The 26,318-nt window shown below is 44.7% G+C and overlaps 1 protein-coding gene across 15 annotated transcripts in view; it reads left to right on the top strand.

The window, feature by feature from the left end:
* Window positions 1-26,318, top strand: part of tenm3 (teneurin transmembrane protein 3) — an 861,875-nt gene that overhangs the window by 750,793 nt on the left and 84,764 nt on the right. For 10 of the 15 annotated variants that reach the window (XM_062995505.1, XM_062995515.1, XM_062995511.1 and 7 more), the window contains 6 exons: window positions 3,715-3,915; window positions 8,056-8,241; window positions 15,909-15,932; window positions 18,535-18,555; window positions 21,965-22,111; window positions 25,346-25,562. In XM_062995505.1, the coding sequence (XP_062851575.1) occupies window positions 3,715-3,915; window positions 8,056-8,241; window positions 15,909-15,932; window positions 18,535-18,555; window positions 21,965-22,111; window positions 25,346-25,562 (796 nt within the window). The remainder of the gene's footprint in view (window positions 1-3,714; window positions 3,916-8,055; window positions 8,242-15,908; window positions 15,933-18,534; window positions 18,556-21,964; window positions 22,112-25,345; window positions 25,563-26,318) is intronic. The other 5 variants (XM_062995517.1, XM_062995516.1, XM_062995514.1 and 2 more) reach the window with 2 other exon arrangements.

Below are 26,318 nucleotides of genomic sequence, written 5' to 3'. Positions count from 1 at the left end.
GGTTTAGGGTTAGACTTTAGGGTTTGGTGTTACAGTTAAGATTTAGGGTTAAGGTAAGGATTAAGGTTTATGGTAAGGGATAAGAGGGTTTAGGTTTGGGTTTAGGCTTAGGGTTTAGGGTTTAGAGTTAGGGTTTAGATTTAGGGTTAGGGTTTTGAGTTAGGGTTTAGATTTAGGGTTAAGGTTTAGGGTTTAGAGTTAGGGTTTAGATTTAGGGTTAAGGGTTAGGGTTTAGGGTTTAGATTTAGGGTTAAGGTTTAGAGTTAGGGTTTAGATTTAGGGTTAGGGTTTAGAGTTAGGGTTTAGATTTAGGGTTAAGGGTTAGGGTTTAGGGTTTAGAGTTAGGGTTTAGATTTAGGGTTTAGGGTTTAGAGTTAGGGTTTAGAGTTAGGGTTTAGATTTAGGGTTAAGGGTTTAGGGTTTAGAGTTAGGGTTTAGATTTAGGGTTAGGGTTTAGGGTTTAGAGTTAGGGTTTAGATTTAGGGTTAAGGGTTTAGGGTTTAGAGTTAGGGTTTAGATTTAGGGTTTAGGGTTTAGAGTTAGGGTTTAGGGTTTAGAGTTAGGGTTCAGATTTAGGGTTAAGGGTTTAGGGTTTAGAGTTAGGGTTTAGATTTAGGGTTAGGGTTTAGAGTTAGGGTTTAGATTTAGGGTTAAGGGTTTAGGGTTTAGAGTTAGGGTTTAGGGTTTAGAGTTAGGGTTTAGATTTGTGGTTAGGGTTTAGGGTTTAGAGTTAGGGTTTAGATTTAGGGTTTAGAGTTAGGGTTTAGATTTAGGGTTAGGGTTTAGAGTTAGGGTTTAGATTTAGGGTTAAGGGTTTAGGGTTTAGAGTTAGGGTTTAGATTTAGGGTTGGGGTTTAGAGTTAGGGTTTAGATTTGTGGTTAGGGTTTAGGGTTTAGAGTTAGGGTTTAGATTTAGGGTTATGGTTTAGGGTTTAGAGTTAGGGTTTAGATTTAGGGTTAGGGTTTAGAGTTAGGGTTTAGATTTAGGGTTAAGGGTTTAGGGTTTAGATTTAGGGTTAAGGGTTTAGGGTTTAGATTTAGGGTTAAGGGTTAGGGTTAGAATTTTTAAATGTTTGGTTCCTGAATATCATGACTAATGATGCTTTGAAATTTTCCCACCACTACAAAGCCTTAAGCCCCGCCTTCTTTCATTTCATTGGTTGTAACATAACCAATCGCGATGCTCCGTGCTGTGAGAGGAGCTGGTGTTGAGTAAACTCCTGTGACCTCGGCTAAGACGGGAACGTGAAGCTTAAGTAGCGGCGCGTAGTAATGTAATGTAGTACAAACACGCCGGCTGATTACCGCCAGAGTCGGAGTGCCATCGATTTCTCTCTCGCCGAGCCTCTTCAGAACACGAGATGGTAAGATCCCGCGCCACGTAATCCCTCGGCGAGAGAGAGCGAGAGAGAGAGCGAAACGCCATCCGCTCAAGCACCCCCCACCCCCCCGGCCCCGCCCAGCGTTCTCCTCCTCGACGACGGATCTGAAGTGGCGTCCGTGGTCGTCAGAGGTCCCTCACTCCGCTTTCATCTCCGGCGTTTCTTTAATAATTATTAGCTCCGAGTTAATAGCTCGCTGCGTGAGAAACAAAGGCTGGTCCGCACTTAGCCGAGCGCGTAATTACGCTAACGCCGCCGTTCCAAACGCTTTATTCTCTCTAATAGAAAAAGAAAACTTTTTTTTTCCCTTTTTGAAGGGCAGAACATGAAAAAAAAGTGTAATTATGCATGTCGTTAAAAACGCAGATTAATAAATTCGGGGCTCATCAGCCGGTCTGGCGCCTGCGCAGACATGCGATTGGCTGCGTGCCTGTGGGGGGGCGGTGGACAACAAATGGGGGAAAAAAATCGGAGATCCTTGATGTTGGTCGTACGCTGTTCCGCTCTCTGTGAGACTCCGTCGCTGGCGGGTGAAAAGAAGCGATAATAGTTAAGCGTGTGTCCGAGGAGGCGCCTGACATCCTCTGCCCTTCTGTACCAGGGGGAACAGTGCATGGAACAGTGGTGCAGCAGTGTTGTTGGGATTTGGAACCACCGCCTCTAACCATGTGTTCCTAATAAAGAGGTTTAAACATCCCAACAACACTGCTGTACCTGCTGCACTAATTACCATGCCATTACCATCTTAGTCTCGTTGTGTTCATGAGAATGGTCCACCACGCCGTGGATACACACACCCCGACCGGAACACGAGGGCTCCACACAGTCCACTGGAACACACACACACACACACACACACACTGGACATGTCGCCACTTCATAATTGGACACACACATGCACACACACACACACAGACACACACACACACAAGCGCGCGCGCACACACACACACACACACGCACACTGGGCATGTCGCCACTCGATAACAGGACACACACACACACACACACACACACTGGGCAGATCGGCACTCAATAACAGGACACACAGGTCCCGGGGGGGTCTGTTTTGACTATTAATTGGCATATTTTGGCGTACAGTTGTGACAAATGATGAGCTACATTCAGTAATTGTATACCCACAGTTCATCTGTACGCTGTTTAAATAGTATAACACACAGTAAGAGCTTGAAAAGTAACATCAGCAGTGTTTAATGGCATTGATTTGCCTTTCACACACACGCGCACACACACACACTCACAAACACACACACACACTCACAAACACACACTCTCTCTTTCACACACACACATACACACACACACACACACACTTGCAGGCTGAAAGAGAAGCAGGAAGGCTAATGTAATTAAGCGAGAGTGAATCGTGTTATCTGGTCCTAATGAAATGGCCGGCGGTTGGCGGCCTGATTACGACTCATCAACCCACACACACACACACACACACTCACACACACACACACACACTCAGTGGGATTACCACACAGGGCTCTGTGGGTCTGGACCGGGGTGTTATTCTACAGGTGACCCCCCGTCTCCACGATTCATACACTGCAGTTAATTAGTAATAATAATAATAATAATAATAACAGCAAGAAGGTTCTGGGTTCAAATCCCAGGTGGAGTTTGCATGTTCTCCCCATGTCCATGTGGGTTTCCTCCCACAGTCCAAACACGTGCAGTCAGGATAACTGGAACTACTAAATTGACCTAAGTGTGTGAGTGTGTGTGTGTGTACATGTGTGTCCTGCCCAGTGTGTGTGTTCCAGTGGACTGTGTGGACCCCTCGTGTTCCGGGCGTGGCGTGTGTATCCACGGCGTGTGTGTTATATTAACGCTGTGTGTGTGTGTTCCAGTGGACTGTGTGGACCCCTCGTGTTCCGGGCGTGGCGTGTGTATCCACGGCGTGTGTGTTATATTAACGCTGTGTGTGTGTGTTCCAGTGGACTGTGTGGACCCCTCGTGTTCCGGGCGTGGCGTGTGTATCCACGGCGTGTGTGTTATATTAACGCTGTGTGTGTGTGTTCCAGTGGACTGTGTGGACCCCTCGTGTTCCGGGCGTGGCGTGTGTATCCACGGCGTGTGTGTTATATTAACGCTGTGTGTGTGTGTGTTCCAGTGGACTGTGTGGACCCCTCGTGTTCCGGGCGTGGCGTGTGTATCCACGGCGTGTGTGTTATATTAACGCTGTGTGTGTGTGTGTGTTTTTTCCAGTGGACTGTGTGGACCCCTCGTGTTCCGGGCGTGGCGTGTGTATCCACGGCGTGTGTGTTATATTAACGCTGTGTGTGTGTGTGTGTGTTTTTTCCAGTGGACTGTGTGGACCCCTCGTGTTCCGGGCGTGGCGTGTGTATCCACGGCGTGTGCCACTGTAACGGCGGGTTCTCGGGGCCGAGCTGTGAGCTGGTGAAGGCGGTTTGTCCGGAGCAGTGTTCCGGTCACGGCAAGTACCAGAGCGAGAGCGCCACCTGTACCTGCGACACCAACTGGACCGGGCCGGACTGTTCCATCGGTAATACACATCACTTCCTGTCTTCATCACACACACACACACACACACACTACTATGATACACTCATACCACACACACACACACTATTGTAATACACTCATATCACACACACACACACACTGACCATTATACACTCATACCACACACGCACACACACGCACACACACACACACACACTACTGTTATACACTCATACCACACACACACTACCATTATACACTCATACCACACACACACACACACACACACACTCACACACACACTCACACACACTCACACACACTACTGTTATACACTCATACCACACTCACACACACACACACACACACTCACACACACACTCACACACACTACTGTTATACACTCATACCACACTCACACACACTACCATTATACACTCATACCACACACACACACTACCATTATACACTCATACCACACACACACACTACCATTATACACTCATACCACACACAAACACTACCATTATACACTCATACCACACACACACACTACCATTATACACTCATTACACACACACACACACACACACTCACACACACACTCACACACTACTGTTATACACTCATACCACACACACACACACTACCATTATACATTTATACCAGCACCACACATACACACACACACTACTGTTATACACTCATACCACACACACATTCGCACACACACTACCAATATACACTTAAACCCCCCCACACACACTCCCATTATACACTTATACCACACACACACACGCTACTACTATACACTTATACCACACACACGCACACTCACACACACACTACCATTATACACTCATACCACACACACACACTAGCACAACACACTCGTACCAGCATCACACACACACACACACTATATACACCATTATACACTCATACCACACACACACACACACACACACTACTATTATACACTCATACCACACACACACACACACACACTACCATTATACACTCATACCACACACACACACACACTACCATTATACACTCATACCACACACACACACTACTATTATACACTCATACCACACACACACACACTACCATTATACACTCATACCACACACACACACACACTACCATTATACACTCATACCACACACACACACTACTATTATACACTCATACCACACACACACACACTACCATTATACACTCATACCACACACACACACACACTACCATTATACACTCATACCACACACACACACTACCATTATACACTCATACCACACACACACACACACACTACCATTATACACTCATACCACACACACACACACACACACTACCATTATACACTCATACCACACACACACCCACACTACCATTATACACTCATACCACACACACACACACACACACTACCATTATACACTCATACCACACACACACACACACACTACCATTATACACTCATACCACACACACACACACACACACACACACACTACCATTATACACTCATACCACACACACACACACACACACACTACCATTATACACTCATACCACACACACACACACACACACACACACTACCATTATACACTCATACCACACACACACACACACACACTACCATTATACACTCATACCACACACACACACACACTACCATTATACACTCATACCACACACACACACTACCATTATACACTCATACCACACACACACACACACACACTACCATTATACACTCATACCACACACACACACACACACACACTACCATTATACACTCATACCACACACACACACACACTACCATTATACACTCATACCACACACACACACACACACACTAACATTATACACTCATACCACACACACACACACACACTGCCATTATACACTCATACCACACACACACTACCATTATACACTCATACCACACACACACACACACACACTACCATTATACACTCATACCACACACACACACACACACACTACCATTATACACTCATACCACACACACACACACACACACTACCATTATACACTAATACCACACACACACTCACACACACACACACACACACACACACACACTGAAAATCATTCTGTTTCCTGACAGACATATTTTTTATTTCCTGAAGAAAACTGTTATTGACAAACAGGTGGGAGGTGTGTGTGAGTGTGTCAGTGTGTGTGTGTGTGTGTGTGTGTGTGTGAGAGAGAGAGAGAGAGAGTGTGTGTGTGTGTGTGTGTGCGCGCAGCGATCCCACCACACACTCCCCTCCTATAAACTGAACGTGCAGAACAGGAGTGTGTGAAGTCGAACAGGTTTATTTTTTATTATTGGCAGGACCTGCAGCTCCACACGCGGTCCGATCCGTCTGTGGTTTGATTTGTTTACATTCCTGGAGATGTGGGAGGTCTGAACACACACTCACACACACACACGCGCACACACTCACACACACGCACACACACACATGAGAGCTGCTGTCAGTTCACATATCCATCCACACACTCCCATCAAACGAGCACTTTTCATTTCAGCACACATCAAACACGACGCCGTCAAATTACATTTCCCAAACAAAACTCCCATCATGCATCACTCTTTACTGGGCAGCGGAGTGGTGCCCGGCGGAGCGGTGGGTGCCGCACACCAACGTGCATCCTCGGAAGCCGGGTTTTGGTCCTTTTTAACCTTCTCTCCACGTGTCTGTGTGAGCTTCCTTCAGATAAAAGAAGTGTGTCTGTGCGGCTAGATTTCGGACCATGTCTGTAAGAACTTGTGCGCGTTTGGTGCAGAAAACACAGAACTGATGTTGAAAAAGTAGGCCTGAATTACAGTCTGCATTCTGATTCATCCCAAAGGTGCAGTTTAGCAGGCTTGGTTTCAGATCTCTTTGCCAGCCACTGAAGTTCATCCCTGCCGAACACAACAAACCATAAAAAAGTCTTTACTGGTCTCGCTTTGTGCACTCCACGTTCTACACACACACACACACACACATGCGCACAGACACACACACACACACTCACACACACACCGGGGTGAGACAGAGTTGAGACGTGTCAGTGTGATGATGTGTGTGGTGAGAATACACAGACCTGAAGAGATTGATTCACCCACTGATGATGGGTTAGTCTTAATGAGTTTGAGCTATGCGACCTTGTGTGTGTGTGTGTGTGCACGTTTGTGTGTGTGTGTGTGCACGTTTGTGTGTGCATGTGTGTGTGTGTGTGTGTGTGTGAGTGAGTGAGTGTGTGTGGGCGGGCCGGACAGACAGGCGGCTCTTAAGTGCTGCGGACACAAACCAGACCCGGTGAGAAATGTTGAGTATAAAACAATGTGCTTGTATTTGGCGCCCCTAATAACAATCAGCCCATGCAGAAGGTGGATTGGCTGCTCTTAATTGTCCCTAGGTGTGAGTGAGTAGGCATGTAATGTAGTGTGGCGCTCCCCAATAACACTAAATCCATGCAGAAGGTGGATTGGCTGCTCTTAAGTGTCCTGTGTGATGCCCCCTAATAACACTCAGTCCATGCAGAAGGTGGATTGGCTGCTCTTAAGTGTCCCTAGGAGTGAGTGAACAGGCGTGTGATGTAGTGTGACGCCCCCTAAAAACACTCAGTCCATGCAGAAGGTGGATTGGCTACTTCTAAGTGTCCCTGGGTGTGAATGAGTAGTCATGTAATGTATTGTGACGCCCCCTAATAACACTCTATCCCTGCAGAAGGTGGATTGGCTGCTCTAATCTGCCCCTCCTGAAAACCTGGGTTCAATTCCTGCCTTGTCAGTGTTGGGTGGTTGTAGTTTCTTCCAGTGTCTGTGCAAGTTTCTTATTGATTCTCTGGTTTGCTTCCACTTATTAAAGACATGCAGAAGGTGGATTGGCTGCTCTTAAGTGTCCCTAGGTGTGAATGAGTAGTCATGTAATGTAGTGAGGTGCCCTCTAATAACACTAAATCCATGCAGAAGGTGGATTGGCTGCTCTATTCTGCCCCTAGTTGGGTACATGGCTTGATGAAGCCTAAAGTGTATGTTATTGAACTGAACTTAACGTTTTTTACTCTCTCTCTGTGTGTGTGTGTGTGTGTGTGTGTGTGTGTGTGCGTGTGTGTGTGCGTGTGTGTGTGTGCGTGTGTGCAGAAGTGTGTGAGGTGGACTGCGGCTCCCACGGCGTGTGTATGGGTGGAAGCTGTAGGTGCGAGGAGGGCTGGACCGGCTCGGTGTGTGACGTGAAGGCGTGCCACTCTCGCTGCACCGAACACGGGACCTGTAAGGACGGCAAGTGTGAGTGCCACCAGGGCTGGACCGGAGAGCACTGCACCGTGGGTAAGGAACCTCACACACCTACACGGCCACGCCCACGGCTAAAAGTTTGTGGACGCCTGAACACACACACACACACACACACACAAACAATAAGATTAAATGATTAATATGACGTTTTTGAGTCCATTATTCCTCCTCCACCAGACTTCACAGCTGCCTTATTTTTTACTTTTCCTTACTGAGTGTGGGTGCCTCCAGCAGCAGGACTTGCGAGGACCTGGGTTTGATCCTGGTCAGTGTCTGTGAGGAGTGGGGGATTGGCGTTGGTGGGGCTGACAGGCGAGAGCCTTCCCCAAACTGTTGATGTATAAGTGTAGTATGGATGAGCTCTATAATTGGTTTTATATATCTGTTAGCAGTGGTGTAGCTGAAACAGCTGAACATATAGAATAAAAGGGGCGTCCACTTACTTTTGGCCGTGTTCAGGTGTGTGTGTGTGTGTGTGTGTCACAAACAACAGCAGCTTTGAAGTCAGTGAAGGTTTAAATGTTCTGCGGTTCATTTTTCATCTCAACGTTCTTCTGCTCCCTCATTTATCTGCTCACCAAAATCTGCTGCTCCCATAAGTGTGTGTGTGTGTTATTGTTGTGTGTGTAAATAGTGTGTGTATTAATTTGCGTCTCTGTGTGTGTGTGTGTGTATTACTGTATGTCTGTGTGTGTTATTGTGTGTCTATTAGTGTGTGTGTTTGTATTACTGTGTGTGTATCATTGTGTCTGTATTAGTGTGTGTGTGTTACTGTGTGTATATTTTTATGTGTGTATTAGTGTGTGTATTATTGTGTGTCTGTATTAGTATGTGTGTGTGTGTTTGTATTACTGTGTCTATGTGTGTTATTGTGTGTGTGTGTGTTACTGTGTGTATTATTGTTTGTGTTCTTGTTAGTGTATTATTGAGTGTGTGTGTTTTTGTGTATATTTTTGTGTGTATAACAGTGTGTGTGTTATTGTGTGTCTGTATTAGTGTGTGTGTGTGTATTACTGATTGATAGCACCTTTGTGTCCAAATACTTTGGTTGTGTAGACACATCTGAGTGTTAAAACTCTGTAGTTATTTTTATTTTTAAAAACTCGTTTATTCAGATTAATTTCTATTTTTGTTTATATATACAGTGCCTTGCAAAAGTATTCAGCCCCCTTGAACTTTTCAACCTTTTGCCACATTTCAGGCTTCAAACATAACGATATGAAATTGTAATTTTTTGTGAAGAATCAACAACAAGTGGGACACAATCGTGAAGTGGAACGAAATTTATTGGATATTTTAAACTTTTTTTAGAAATAAAAAACTGAAAAGTGGGGCGTGCAATATTATTCAGCCCCCTTGCGTTAATACTTTGTAGCGCCACCTTTTGCTGCGATTACAGCTGCAAGTCGCTTGGGGTATGTCTCTATTAGTTTTGCACATCGAGAGACAGAAATTTTTGCCCATTCTTCCTTGCAAAACAGCTCGAGCTCAGTGAGGTTGGATGGAGAGCGTTTGTGAACAGCAGTTTTCAGCTCTTTCCACAGATTCTCGATGGGATTCAGGTCTGGACTTTGACTTGGCCATTCTAACACCTGGATACGTTTATTTGTGAACCATTCCATTGTAGATTTTGCTTTATGTTTTGGATCATTGTCTCGTTGGAAGATAAATCTCCGTTCCAGTCTCAGGTCTTTTGCAGACTGCAACAGGTTTTCTTCCAGAATGGTCCTGTATTTGGCTCCATCCATCTTCCCATCAATTTTAACCATCTTCCCTGTCCCTGCTGAAGAAAAGCAGGCCCAAACCATGATGCTGCCACCACCATGTTTGACAGTGGGGATGGTGTGTTCAGGGTGATGAGCTGTGTTGCTTTTACGCCAAACATAACGTTTTGCATTGTGGCCAAAAAGTTCGATTTTGGTTTCATCTGACCAGAGCACCTTCTTCCACATGTTTGGTGTGTCTCCCAGGTGACTTTTTATAGATATCTTTGAGAAATGGCTTTCTTCTTGCCACTCTTCCATAAAGGCCAGATTTGTGCAGTGTACGACTGATTGTGTCCTATGGACAGATTCTCCCACCTCAGCTGTAGATCTCTGCAGTTCATTCAGAGTGATCATGGGCCTCTTGGCTGCATCTCTGATCAGTCTTCTCCTTGTTTGAGCTGAAAGTTTAGAGGGACGGCCGGGTCTTGGTAGATTTGCAGTGGTCTGATACTCCCTTCATTTCAATATGATCGCTTGCACAGTGCTCCTTGAGATGTTTAAAGCTTGGGAAATCTTTTTGTATCCAAATCCGGCTTTAAACTTCTCCACAACAGTATCTCGGACCTGCCTGGTGTGTTCCTTGGTCTTCATGATGCTCTCTGCGCTTTAAACAGAACTCTGAGACTGTCACAGAGCAGGTGCATTTATACGGAGACTTGATTACACACAGGTGGATTCTATTTATCACCATCAGTCATTTAGGTCAACATTGGATCATTCAGAGATCCTCACTGAACTTCTGGAGTGAGTTTGCTGCACTGAAAGTAAAGGGGCTGAATAATATTGCACGCCCCACTTTTTAGTTTTTTATTTCTAAAAAAAGTTTAAAATATCCAATAAATTTCGTTCTACTTCACGATTGTGTCGCACTTGTTATTGATTCTTCACAAAAAATTACAATTTCATATCGTTATGTTTGAAGCCTGAAATGTGGCAAAAGGTTGAAAAGTTCAAGGGGGCTGAATACTTTTGCAAGGCACTGTATATAAATAATCCTGGGAGCTGCGACAGCGACTCCTAGTGTCTGGAGGGTGCAGGTCTACAGAAGAGGCGTGTAATACAGCAAGAGTAGTGTAGTATCTAGTACCTGCTCCAGTGAGGATGTGGTGTGACAGGTTGCCAGATCCTCTACACAAAATCAAACCTCATCATTTAGGTTGTTAAATGTGGATGACATCTAATCCCACTCTGACTGGGCAGGTTCACAGTTCATCAGTCTGACGGGGTTTTGGAACGGAAACCGTAACCGCTGTGCAGCTCCGTCCACCAGAGACGAGCTTTACTTTACGAACGGTGTTTTATTTAACCCTAACAAAGCTTGATAAGAAGCAATTAAGCCTCCAGGAAGCCCAAAAAAGTCTGGACGGGGGGCGTGAGATTATTTCCGGAGCTACAGGGGAACGTCTCGGGGATCGAGCGAACAGGAGCGCAGAATCAGACCGGCTGTGCGTCTCGTCTCGGAGTGACTCGGGCCGCGGTTACGCCGCGTGATTTCAGAGCTGCACGACACTGCTGGAAAATATCGTGTCCGATCTTTTATGACACGCTGCGTTAGGTGTGTTTACTCAGCGTCCGAGTCTTTAACGGCAGGCCAGCGAATACGCAGTCACGTCTTCACTCGGCACTTTTCTGACTCACCAGAACAAAAGCCGCGAGCCCATGTGGCGTGGGTACGGAATCGAGTCCTTCTGCGTCCTTCCCAAATATGGCCAGCAGAGGGGGCACGGAGGCGCAAATGACAGCTGGAATAGAACGTCGTTATTTGTCAAATTTACGTCTACAGGTGTACAGTAGAACGAAATATTTGGGGTCAGGGCACAGGGTCGGCTATTGTACGCCGCCCCTGGAGCCGACAGGGTTAAGGGCCTTGCTCAAGGGCCCAACGGTGGCTGTGATTTGAACTCTCGACCTTTCAGTTGATAGCCCAAAGCTCTACCCACTTGGCTACTACTAGTCCAGTACCAGGGGCAGTTGTAGCCTAGCAGTTAAGGTACTGAACTAGTAATCAGAAGGTTGCTGGTTCATGCCCCACCACTGCCACGTTGCTGCTGTTGGGCCCCTGAGCAAGGCCCTTAACTCTTAGACTGTACACTGTCACACTACTGTAAGTCGTTTTGGATAAGAGCGTCCGCTAAATGCTGAAAATGTAGATTTACCACTTAGGATGAATTTATGGACGCTGGTAACTGTAGCGTCTTTTGCAAACACAATTAAAATAGCGTGTTATTATCAGGTCGGCGTAGCTAGCGAGTGGGAATTGGATATGTCGACAGTACTGAGTAAACTTCCCAAACACAAAACAAAACATTTCCGCCCCGCTAACCGACTTCGAGCTACATTAGCAAGTCGCACAGCTCTCATTTCTCTTCCCGCTGCGCGAAGGCTAATTGCCGCCGGGGCCGTTCCTCCGCCTCGGGCTGCTAAATCTCTGCGTGTTGTTAGCGCGTCGGGAGGTGTCGGTGAGAGCTAGCCGCGGCCTCGTTAGCTAACGACCCGCGTTTCCCCAGCCGCTCGTCTGTTTGAAAAAAATCTGGACTCGAACGTGTCCGTCTGTTTTTCCTATTAGCCGAGCTAGCGTGGAATTCAGGCGCACTCAATCAAAATGAGCCGGCTAACACACACACTCACACAAACTCGTGCGCACACACACGCACACACACACACACACACACACACACACACGCACACACACACACTGAGTGCCAGGAGACGCGACTGTGGGTTTAATTTAACAAGAAATTTATTAATGAACTTATTTATCCAAGAAATAATGCTATTAGGCTAATAATGCTAGCTTAACAACATATTAGCATGTTAATTCACTCATTCACTCACTCATTCACTCACACACTCATTTAGTTATTTACTCTCTCATTCATTTATTCACTCACATTCATTTATTCATTTACACACTCACTCACACACTCATTTACACACTCACTCACACACTCACTTATTCACTCACTCATTCACTTAGTCACACACTCAATCATTCATTTATTTACTCACACACTCATTCACTCACTCACTTATTTACATGCTCACTCACTCATTTATTTACTCACTCATTTATTCACTCATTCATTTATTCACTCACACACTCACTCATTCATTCACTCACTTATTTATTCACTCTCATTCATTCATTCACACTCACTCATTCACACTCACTCGTATTCATTCACTCACTTATTCACTGACTCATTTATTTACTAACACACTCATTCACTCACTTATTCACTGACTCATTTATTTACTCACACACTCAATCACTCACTTATTGACTTACACACCTCACACATTCATTTATTCACTCACTCATTTATTCACTCACCCACTCACTCATTCATTTATTCACTCGCTCATTTATTTACTCACACTCATTCACTTGCTCACTCATTTATTCACTTACTTATTCACTCATTTACTCACTCACTGACTCGCATACACACTCACTCATTCATTCACTTATTTACTCACTCACACTTTCACTCACTCACTCACTCACTGACTCATACACACTCACTCATTCATTCACTTATTTACTCACTCACACTTTCACTCACTCACTGACTCACTCACTGACTCTCATACACACACACTCACACTTTCACTCACACACACTCACTCACTGACTCACATACACACTCACTCATTCATTAACTTATTTACTCACTCACACTTTCACTCACACACTCACTCACTTACTGACTCGCATACACACACACTCACTCATTTACTCACACACTCACTCACACTTTCACTCACTCACTCACTGACTCTCATACACACACACTCACACTTTCACTCACACACACTCACTCACTGACTCACATACACACACACTCATTCATTCACTTATTTACTCACTCACACTTTCACTCACACATGCACTCATTTACTCACATACACACTCACTTATTCATTCACTTATTTACTCACTCACACACTCACTCACTCACCAGCCAGTCCACCTGCCGCATGTTTTTGTGAGGTGTGAGGAAACTAAAGGCACGGGTAGAGCGTGTAAAATTCCTCACACACGCTGACCGCTGATCGGGGACGATGATCAAACCCACGTCGCTGTGTGACACCCGCTCCAGCAGCTGCACCGCTGTGCCACGCCCACTCTGTAATAATAAGTGATGATGATGATAAAGGTCAGTGCATTGTGCCCTGACAGCACTGCTACAGCTTACAGTACACACACACACACACACACACATCAGACGAAGGTTATACCTGCACTCCATCTTTACCTGACGTGTGTGTGTGTGTGAGCAGGTGTGTGTGTGTGTGTGTGTGTGGCAGAAAGAATAAGAATTATTACTACTAATAGATCACTCGTGTCAGGCTGATGTAGGGATCTTTTTTGTAGAGTGTGTGTGTGTGTGTGTGTGTTTGTGCCCGTGCGACCTTTCCCGTCCCCTCACTCCCACACACTCATTATCTCCTTCGCAGTTTGTCCACTGTCACATCTCCACACACTTGCATCATCATTTCTAATATTACACACACTCACACACACACACACACTCACACACACACACCGGCTAATATTCAGCGTCTACATTTATTTTAGCCTGTCGGTTCATGTCAGTTATTTGGGGACGAATGGTTCAATTCATAATTAAAATATGATTCAAGTGGGCACCTGGGTGGCACTTGGGTGGCGCTCAGGTGGCACCACAGTCTGTTATGCTTACCCATCATCACTTGGGATCAGGGTTCGAATCTGAGCAATGCTATCAGTACACTACACCCTACACTTTAGTATTAGGACCCTACACACCCAGAACACTACACAACAAAACAGGACACACCCAGGACACTACACTTCAAAAAAGGACATTACACAACAAATAGGACACGCCCGGTGCACTACACAATATAATAAGACACAGCCAAGACACTAAACAACAAAATAGTACACGCCCAAGACACTACACTTAAAATTAGGACACACCTGGAACACTATACAACAAATAAGGACACTACACTTTATATTAGGACCCTACGCACCCAGAACACTAAACAATAAAATAAGACACAGCCAGAACAGTGCACTTCGAAATAGGACACATCCAGGACACTACACTTTAAATTAAGACACATCCAGGACACTACACTTCAAAAAAGGACACACCCAAGACACTGCATTTTAAGTTAGGACACACCTGGAACACTGTACAACAAATTAGGACACTACACTTTATAATAGGACACCCCACAAGAAATAGGACACTACACAATAAATAGGACACACCCAGGACACTACACTTAATATTAGGACACATTCAAGACACTAAACAATAAAATAAGACACACTCAGGACACTGCAGTTTGAAACAGGACAGGCCCAGGACACTACACTTCAACAAAGGACACACTCAGGACAATACACTATAAATGAGGACACACCCATGACACTAAACAACAAAATAGGATGCACCCAGGACACTACACTTAAAATTAGGACACACCCAGGACACTACACAACAAATGGGACACGCCCAGGACACTACACTTTATAGTACGACACATCCAAGACACTACACAACAAATACGACACACCATATACACTACACTTAAAATTAGGACACACCCAGGACACTACACTTCAACAAAGGACGCACTCAGGACAATACACTATAAATGAGGACACTACACAACAAAATAGGACACAACCCCAGCAGTGCTTTTGACTTTGCTGTGTTCAGCTCCTACCTAGTGTGTGTGTGTGTGTGTGTGTGTGTGTGTATATGTTATTGGTGTGTGTATGTGATGTACGATCACCATTAGCGCCTCTCATATATAATACGAGCCGTAACCTCGTGTACCTGCTCTGTACCTGCTCTGTACCTGCTCTGTACCTGCTCTGTACCTGCTTGTTTAAACCCTTTACTCTCTCTCTCTTCCTCTTCTCCTCTGAAGCTCACCCGGAGACGTATGTCCAAGGTACCGTGTCTTCACTTCCTGTCTCTGGCTGTTCCGTTTCCTCTGCTGTCACCGTTCTGATTGCACGTTATTAACCTCCTCTGTCTCTCTCTCTGTTCCTCAGTTCTGTCTCTCCCTCGTGTACATTTGTTCTATCGCTACGCTCGTTTTTCATCCTCATCTTTCTCTCGGACCGTCAGAAATCCGATCCCGCTCTCCTCGGTGAACGTTTGTTCCTCACCGAGCGCGATACGTTAGTCTGATACCAGTGACGACCTTGCTTCCTGACAGGAACGGTTCGGTTAATGGGTTGGTAGATGAGTAGGAAGGTTAAGAAGTTTATGGTAGATAATAATAATAATAATAGAATTTTATTTATAAGCGCCTTTCAGGTCACCCAAGGACACTGTACAATTCAAATATGATCAAAAACAAAACAAATGACTCAGACTCTCAGACTCTGACAAATGACAACCAATAAGATACATTAAAAACAGATGAAAACAGAGATGGGTAGAATGGGTAGGTAGGGGGGTGGGCTGGTAGGTTTGTAGGTAGGTTGTCTGCCAGCATCCGTTCCTGACCTCCTGACCTCTTTGACTAAATAGGCACAAATTCCCACAGAGCATATTTTAGCCCTGGGGGAGGAGGGGGGTTCATAATAATGCCCATGCCAACAAGCTCCTGGTCAGATGTCTACAGATGTTTGGCCGTATAGTCTAGTTTGGCTAGTGAGTGGTTGGGTAGTAGGTTAATGGTTTATAAAAGGTTGGAATGTTGGTAGGTAGATTAGTTAACTGTTATTAGGTAGGCTTAGGTATAGGTTGGTGGATAAGTTGGTAGGTAGGTTTGTAGCCGGCTGGTGGAGTAGCTATTTTATTAGGTAAATAAATGTTGGATTGTGGGTAGGTTGGTTTGTAGGTATTTGTGTTTGAGAAATTGATGGGTATGTAGACGTGTGGGTGGGTAGGGAGATAGATGGGTTAGTAGGTAGGCTAGTGGGTGGGTGGATGGGTATTTACACTTGTGTGTGTGTTGGTGGAGAAATTGATAGGTAGGTAGGCTTATAATAATAATAATAACAATAATAGTAAGTTACACTTATATAGCGCCTTTAACCACGCTCAAGGGTGCTGGGTGGGTAGATATATAGATGGGTAGGTTGGTAGACCTGTTGGTGGGTAGGGAGATAGATGAATTGGTAGGCTAGTGGGTAGAGAAATAGATGGATATGTAGGCTTGTGGGTTGGTAGGGAGATAGCTGGGTTGGTAGGTAGGCTTGTGGGTGGGTAGGGAGATAGATGGGTAGGTAGGTAGGTAGGTAGGTAGGTAGGTAGGTAGGCAGGCTTATGGGTGGGAAGGGAGATAGATGGGTAGGTAGGTAGACTTATGGGTGGGTAGAGAAATGGATGGGCAGGTTGGTAGACCTGTTTGTGGGTAGAGAGATAGCTGGGTTAGTAGGTAGGCTAGTGGGTGGAGAAATGGATGGATATTTAGGCTTGAGTGTTGGTTGAAAAATTGATAGGTAGGTAGGCTCATGGCTGGGTAGATATATAGATGAATAGGTTGGTAGACCTGTTGGTGGGTAAGGAGATAGCTGTGTTAGTATGTAGGCTAGTGGGTAGAGAAATGGATGGGTATGTAGGCTTGTGGGTGGGTAGGGAAATGGATGGGTATGTAGGCTTGTGGGTGGGTAGGGAAATGGATGGGTAGGTCGGTTCACTTGTGGGTGGGTAGGGAGGTGGATGGGTAGGTAGGTAGGTAGGCTTGTCGGTGGGTAGGGAAATGGATGGGTAGGCCGGTTGACTTCTAGGTGGGTCGGAAGATAGATGGTTAGGAAGGTAGTTGGGCTTGTGGGTGTGTTGAGATTAATTGGTAGGTTGGTAGACTTGTTGATGGGCAGAGATATAGATGGGTGGGTAAGTAGGCTTGTGGGTAGAGAAATAGATGGTTAGGTAGGTAGTTAGGCTTGTTGGTGTGTAGAAAAGTCAATAAGGAGGTGGAATATGTGGGTCGGTTGGTTGGTGGATTAGTTGGTATGTATTTTGATTGATGGCTGGGTAGGTTGGCAGAGAAATAGACCAGTTGGTAGGTTGGCTTGTGGGCAGAGATATAGACGGGTGGGTGGGTAGGCCGGCATGCGGGTGGGTAAATACAGTAGGTAAGTGGGTAGGTTAGTAGTTACGTGGTCATTTTAGGTCCGATGTCAGAACTTCCACATCTTTCACAGATCACATTTTTTGTTGATTATCAGACGTGGCATCTCTGTAACCACTGGCATCTCGTTGGCATCTCGTTGGCATGAGTTCTCCACCATGTTCATGTTATTGTTTGATCTGTGATTGATCTACTGATGATAAAAACGTTTGATCATGTTTGTGATGCTGAACCCGCGACCTTCAGCCCCTCAAACCCTGGTCACCTTCGACCTGTCTGACCCTCGTCCCCCGTCCGTCTGTCTCCTTCCTTCTTCCCGCCTGTCTGTCTGTCTGTCTGTCTGACTTTAATGTCCTGTATGCTGGACTCAATGCTCAGAAGGTTTATATATTTTTGGGTTTTTTGTTGTTTTGTTTTGTTGTTCTTTCCCGGTTTGTTCTTTCTTCCTCGCGGGGGTCGGTGATAGGAGAGAGGATAGGATTTAAAGGTAACGCTCAAGTTTTAGGGAGATTGTTCTATATACAATCCCTCTCTCTCTCTACCTGTCTCGCTGTCTCTTATTCTCTACCTGTCTCTCTCTACCTGTCTTGCTCTCCCTGTCCTTCCCCTTCTCTACAGTTTCTCTTTTCCTGTCTTTCATCCTGTCCCTCATTTTTATCTTTCCCTGTATTCCTGTCTCTCTGTCTTTTCTCCTGTCTCTCTTTCTCTACCTGTCTGTCTCTCTTCTTGTCTCTCTGTCTCTTTATATATCTGTTTTCATGTCTCTAGCTTCTTCCTGTCTCTCTTTCTCTACCTGTCTCTCTTTCACGTCCTCTCTTCCTGTCTCTACCTTCCATCTTTTTCTTTTTGTCTTTTTTCCTATCTCTCTGTTCCTGTCTGTCTCTTTCTGTCGCTCATCCTGTCTCTGTCTTCATATCTATTTCTTCCTGTCTCTCTCTTCCTGTCTCTACCTTCTTTCTCTCTCTTATTGTCTTTACCTACCTGACTTTCATCCTGTATCTCCTCCTGTCTCTCTCTTCCTGTCTCTCACTTCTTGTCTCTCAAAATCTACCTGTCTCCCTCTACCTCGCTCTTCCTGTCTTTCTCTTCTTGTTTTTCTCTTCATCTCTCTTTCTCTTTCTCTCTCTCATCTTGTCTCTACCTACCTGTCTCTTATCCTGTCTCTCTGTTCATGTGTCCTTCTTTTTGTCTTTTTTTGTCTCTCTTTCTCTTCCTGTCTCTCTTTCTCTTTTTGTCTTTCTCTTCTTTTCTTTACCTACCTGTTTCTCATCCTGTCTCTCTTTTCATGTCTCTCATCCTGCCTCTCTTTTTCTTCCTGTCTCTCATTATGTCTCTTGTCCTGTCTCTCTTTTCCTGTCTATCATCTTTTCTGTCTTTTTGTTTGTCTTTTCCGGTCTCTCTTTCTCTCCATGTCTCTCTCGTTTTTTTGTCTATTTTCATGTCTCTCTCTTCCTTCCTCTCTTCCTCTCTCTTTTCCTTTCTCTCTCTTCCTCTTTCTTCCTGTCTCTCTCTCTCCATCTGTCTCTCAGTCCGTCTGTTCCTTTGTCTGTCTGTCCCTCAGTTTTCTCACTTTTGTTATTCCTGTACAGCACGGCGTCTGCGTGGCTTCACTGTTCCTTAAACGTAGTCCCTCCCGGTCTCCCCTCGTCTCTGTTTGTCCTGACTGGTTCACACACACACACACACACACACACACACACACACACACACACACACACACACTTGTGTGTGTATTCCCTTAGATTATAGCTGCATCCTGTGGTCTGTCGGCCCAGTTCTACGTTTGTGTTGCTCAACCCTTGTTACCCTCCCCCACCACCACCACCACCACTGCCCCCTCCCACCCAGGTTGCACCCCAGGCTGAAAGTATAGTGATGACCAGCCAGGCCTCGCTATACTTTACGCCTGGAGTTCCTCTCTGTATTTCTGTTGTTGTTCTTACCTTTATCTGTGTGCTGTAGCTTCACATGGATGCTGACGAACCTCTCCATCATTTACCAAACGGAGAGCTGGTTAGGTGGGTAGGTTAGTAGGTAATGGGTAGATCATGGCATTACATTCCTGGATTGAGCCAAAAAATTTTCATAGTAAATTGGAGCAGGATTTTTAAAGTTGTGTTACGTTTTTTTGTCCATGTTTTGGTCGATGTTTTCTGGTTGTTGGATCTCTGGACGTCTTTTTGGGTTCGTTCTGAGGTGACAGAAATTGCTGCTTGTTTTTAATCCAGAGCGACGTACAGCTGAGGGTTAAGGGTCTTGTCAACAGAACAGCGGACATTTCTGATTTCCAGTTGGAAATCCATAGCCGTAACGACTGAGTGGTCACTGTCCTCGGTCACTGTCCTCGGTCACTGTCCTCGGTCTCTGTCCTCGGTCTTGGTGTTTAGGTGCCTGAACACTGAACTCTTTGTCTGGGGTCCAATTCTAATGTTTCTGTTCTAATGTGTTCTAGATACAAAGGCTAAAACAAAGACCCCATTAAACAGTGTTGGGATGAATGGGAACATTGATTGTGAGCGAGACCTTCTCATCCCACATCAGTGTCTGATTTAAATAATGTGCTTTTAACTAAATAAAGGGGATTGGTTGACAGACTGGACAGAGTGGTTAGTTGGTTGTTTGGTGGACAAACTGTTTGGTTAGTTGGTTGGTTGACAGACTGGTTGGGAGACGGGCTGGTTGGTAGGTTTTGAGACAGACTGGTTGGTTTCTTGGTTGGTTGGTTGACAGACTGATTGGTTGGTCGTTTGGTAGACAGACTGGTTGGTTGGTTGGTTGGTTGGTAGACAGACTGATTGGTTGGTCGTTTGGTAGACAGACTGGTTGGTTTCTTGGTTGGTTGGTTGGTTGAAAGACTGATTGGTTGGTCGTTTAGTAGACAGACTGGTTGGTTTCTTGGTTGGTTGGTTGGTTGGTTGACAGACTGATTGGTTGGTTGGTTGGTTGGTAGACAAACTGATTGGTTGGTCGTTTGGTAGACAGACTGGTTGGTTTCTTGGTTGGTTGGTTGGTTGACAGACTGGTTGGTTGGTTGGTTGGTTGGTTGGTAGACAGACTGATTGGTTGGTCGTTTGGTAGACAGACTGGTTGGTTTCTTGGTTGGTTGGTTGGTTGGTTGGTTGACAGACTGGTTGGTTGGTTGGTTGGTTGGTAGACAGACTGGCTGGTTGGATGGGTGGGAGAAAGGTTGGTTGGTTGGTAGACAGACTGGCTGGATGGTTGGTTGGTAGACAAACTGGACAGAGTGGTTGGTTGGTTGGTAGACAGATGAAGGTGATGAGGAAGTTGATGATGATGAAGGTGATGATGAAGGTGATGATAATGAAGGTGATGATGATTGTTGATGACGATGATGAAGTTAATGACTATGATGGTGATGATGATGATGATGATGATGATGATGATGATGTTGAAGAAGTTAATGACTATGATGGTGATGATGAAGGTGATGATGATGATGATGATGTTGAAGAAGTTAATGACTATGATGATGATGATGATGAAGGTGATGATGAGGATGATGAGGATGATGATTATGAGGATGATTATGAAGGTGATGATGATGAAGGTATTGATGATGGTGATGATGATGATGATAATAAAGGTGATCATGATGATAAAGGTGATGATGATAATGATGATGAAGGTGATGATGATGATGAAGGTGATGATGATGATGATGATGATGATGAACGGGGGTGATGAAGATTAATTTCATTCATGTGAATTTACAGCTGTGTATCTCACCAGACTTTGAGAAGTTCCACCATGTCTCTGTGTGTTCACCCCACACACACACACACACACACACACACACACACACACACACTTGTATACTAGCAGCATGCATGAGCGTGTGTGTGTGTGTGTATAACCGAGTGTGTGTGTTTCTGCAGAGGGGTGCCCGGGTCTGTGTAACAGTAATGGCCGCTGCACACTGGATCAGAACGGCTGGCACTGTGTGTGCCAACCCGGCTGGAGGGGCATCGGTTGTGACGTCGCTATGGAAACACTCTGCGCAGATGGCAAGGACAACGAAGGAGGTGTGTACATATTACTGTTTATGTGTGTGTGTCCTGTTCACTGATGTCAGTAGCGAGTTACTCTAATCTGACCACATTTTTCAGTAACGAGTAATCTAACGAGTTACTATTTCCAATCCAGTAATCAGATTAAAGTTACTTATCCAAGTTACTGTGCGTTACTATTTTTGTCATTTTCCTTAGTAAAAAGATATATTTTTGCTTTCTTCTTGCGTCTCGGAGAGTGACGTCTGTCCTATGCGACAATTAAGTCACAGGCTGCGTCCGGAATCGCATACTTACAGAGTGTGCACTAGATTGGAGGAAGTATGCACTACTCGGCCGGTAAAGAAGTACATCTTACCAACGTCAAGTGATGACGTGGGGACGTGATGACGTAATATCACCATAGTTACAGACTCATTACAAACCCCACTCGCCAAGATTTAGGATATTTATCGTCTTTTTGTTATTTATTTGTCTTTAAAAAATTTTATTTTATTTATCTTACTTACACTTGTGAACAGAGGACTCTCTCTTATTCCGCTTCAATCGCCTACGCAGCTCCAGTTGCATTATGGGATACATTAGCGGACCACATTATATAACTAATAAAGTAACTTGTAATCTAACTTAGTTACTTTTAAAATCAAGTAATCCATAAAGTAACTAAGTTACTTTTTAAAGGAGTAATCAGTAATGAGTAATCAGATTACTTTTTCAAGGTAACTATGCCATCACTGGTCCTGTTCAATCTAAAAGTCACACAGTCTGATATACAGCGGTACCTTAAAACTGGACGTCAGTGGGTTCTGGGAGTGGTGTTGAGTTTCAAAGATGTTGAGTTTCGAGGTATTTTTCCCCATAAGGATGTTTGGGGAACCTGTAAATGCGTCCATGGTCCCGTGGAGCTGCAGATATTTTAGTCTCATGTAAAATAATGAGGTTGTTTTTGACACTTAAACACTGAAAATAACACAAATATAATATAAACACACTGAAATACAATTACTAACAGTTACACATCAATAAAAATACAATAAAAGCTGCACTTTAGTTTTACTTCTTTATTGTTTCCTGACGCTTCTTAATGGTGGAGATGCTTAATGTTGAAATACCGTATTCCCTTCAGCACCGGCGCATTCACATGAGAAGTGACAAAACCGCTTTTGTGCTCTTTTGCTTTTTACCACGTTAAGTTTTGTGCAACGCCGTCACACTTATAACGACTTATTAACGTCACACGAAATAACGACACAGCGGCGGTTTTGTCGCTTCTCATGTAAATGCGCCGGTGCTGAAGGGAATACGGTATTTCAAGCATCTCCACCATTAAGGAGCATCAGGAAACAATAAAGAAGTAAAACTAAAGTTCAGCTTTTATTTTATTTTTTATTGATGTTTAACTGTTTTTAATTGTGTTTCAGTGTTTTTATACAGACTTACTGTAGTAAAGCAGCGAGTGAGGAATGTGATTAGTGGAGGAACTTATGAGCAGTAATAATGAAGAGAAGTTTAGTGCTCCTGTCTCCTTCTTTTACTACATTAAACCACGTTAAGCTTTATTCTGAACCAGAAGCGTTTTAGACTCTGGGAGAAGCTGATTCTGATTCTCACCATTTCTCAGAAGCTGGAGCTGTAACACAAGTTTAAAAGTGAAACAGGGAGGAGAATCCAGATAAACACAGATACATGTGGAGCTGTAACCCTGGATCTGACGCTTACGAAGGGTGTTGAGTTTAGGGGATGTGGAGTTACGAGGTACCAGTGTGCTGTTTACTCTAGAAGTTACCCTGATTCTCTCTCTCTCTGTGTGTTGTGGTTTTTGGGAGAGATGCCACTTGCCTCACAGTCTGACAGACGTTCCGGGAAGCTGCTGCCATAAAAACATAAAAAAATCCAACAGTGTGTTCCTCGCTGTCGTCTGCCCGTCTGTGTTTAGCTGAGAGAATAAAACGACACTTGTGCTGGGGGGTGGCGAGGCTGGCGAGGCTGGCGCTCGGCTGTGGTTCAGGATTAAACCCAGACCTTCACTCGGAGTCTCTGCTGTAGCTCTCGGGTGCCTGTAGGCTCTGTTTTTTTATTCCTCAGCTCAGTGCCAGTGTGAGTTTATACCCCTCATGTACCAACCACGCCGACAGAGCCCAGCACCGAATGCCAGTCTCAGGACTCTCCTGTGCCAGCACCGCTCCTGGCTTAAAGCGCTGCCGTGTGTTAGCATGGTGCTAATCCTTAATTACTCCTCCTGCAAAAGTTTAGTTTGCAAACGTTAAACTTTCTAATATAAAAGGGGTGAAATGTACACATTTCCTACAAATGGAGGGTGTAACTTTTTTAAGGGTGTAAATTTTTAGATGGTGTGACTTTTTACAGGTCTAAATTTTGGATGGTGTAGCTTTTGTATAGTGTAACTTTTTGGATGATGTTACTTTTGGATGGTGTAACCTTTTAAATGTGTAACTATTTAAGGGTGCAACTTTTTTAGGGGTGTATCTTTTGTAAGGATGTAACTTGTAAGGGTGTAAGTTTTTAAGGGTGTAACATTTGAATGGTGTTACTTTTTGATGGTGTAACTTTTTGGATCGTGTAACCTTTTAAATGGTGTAACGTTTGGACAGTGTGACCTTTTGGATGAAGTTACTATTTTAAGGGTTTAACTTGTTGGATAGTGTAACTTAACAAAGGGTGTTACCTTTTGATGGTGTAACTTTTTGGATGGTGTAACTTTTGTAATGGTGTAACTTTTGGATGGTGTAACTTTTGTAATGGTGTAACTTTTGGATATTGTAACTTTTGGATGATGTAACTGGATGGTGTAACCTTTTAAATGGTGTAACTTTTTAAGAGTGTAACTTTTGGATATTGTAACTTTCTGAATGGTGTAACCTTTTTTCAGGGCGTAGCATTTGGTGTAACCTTTTTTTAAGGGTGTAACTTTTGGATGGTGTTACTTTTGTAAGGGTGTAACTTTTTAGGTTGTGTATCTTTTGAATTGTGTACCTTTTTTAAGGGAGTAACTTTTGGATGGTGTAACTTTTTAAGGGTGTAACTTTGTGGATGGTGTACCTTTTAGGATGGTGTAACTGTTGTAGGGGTGTAACTTTTGGATGATGTAGCTTTGCAAGGGTGTAGTATGATGTAACATTTGGATGCTGTAACTTTTTTGCGTAATGTATTATTATTATAGAGTGTATATACATTTGTTTGTGTGAATTTTACGCTGATTATTATGTGTGTGTGTGTGTGTGTGTGTAGACGGTCTGGCCGACTGTATGGACCCGGACTGCTGTCTCCAGCCCACCTGCGTGTCCCAGCCCTTCTGCCGCGGCTCCCCGGACCCGGCAGACATCATCAGCAGCAGCCAATCGGCTTACTCGCCGCAGGCCGCGCAGTCCTTCTACCAGCGAATCAGCTTCCTGCTCGGGCCCGAGAGCACGCACGTCATCGCCGCCGAAAACCCTTTCAACCGGAGGTGAGAGTGGGCACGGCTTTCTGGGGTTTGGGGGGGGGGGGGGTGACGGCGATGCCACCGTGCCCACCGAGAGGCTGGCGCGTTTGTGAGATGGCACCACGCTCGTTAAGCTCGTTAAGCTAATTAAGCGTGATGATGAGGGAGCCGAGCACCTTTTCCGTGACTCTCCGTCACAAACCCAACTTTTTCTTCAAAGAAAAACAAAGCATCACTTTTACAGAGAGGAACTGTTGCCATGGTAACGCTTCCTTTGTTCTCTGGTCTGTGCGGGTATGTAGGCGATATTAATTGTGTTTGTGTGTGAGTCAAAAGTATGTGGACACCCTCATTTATTGGGTTTAAAGTTTCAGCGTGGCTGTACCCCTGTGGCATAGCTATACACATTTGGTGTAAAGGACCATCCTGCACGGAGCCTTGACCAGTCAGCTGAACACCGTTGGGATGAATTGGAACGTCTCTTGCTGGTCAGGCCTTTCTATCCAACGTTAGTGCCTGATTTCATAAATGATGTTCACTAAATGGGCACAGGTGACATTAGACACAGTCTGAAATATTGAGAACATGGTTGTCCAGCACGCTCATGTCCAGGTATCCACATACTTTTGATCGTAAAGCATAATTTTGGGATCCCCCCATCCAATTCCCAGTTGCGATTTCTCTTGCAGACTAGCACCCGCACTTTTTGACACGTGTGAGGTCGCCAACCGCTTCTTTACACCAGCCAGCGGTGAATCCCAGACGTGTGTTCCGAACGGA

Source organism: Trichomycterus rosablanca, chromosome 5 (genome assembly GCF_030014385.1).
Source record: "Trichomycterus rosablanca isolate fTriRos1 chromosome 5, fTriRos1.hap1, whole genome shotgun sequence".
Taxonomy (NCBI): domain Eukaryota; kingdom Metazoa; phylum Chordata; class Actinopteri; order Siluriformes; family Trichomycteridae; genus Trichomycterus; species Trichomycterus rosablanca.
The sequence above is the reverse complement of the archived record's forward strand: the minus strand, read 5'-3'. Positions and strand labels throughout refer to the sequence as shown.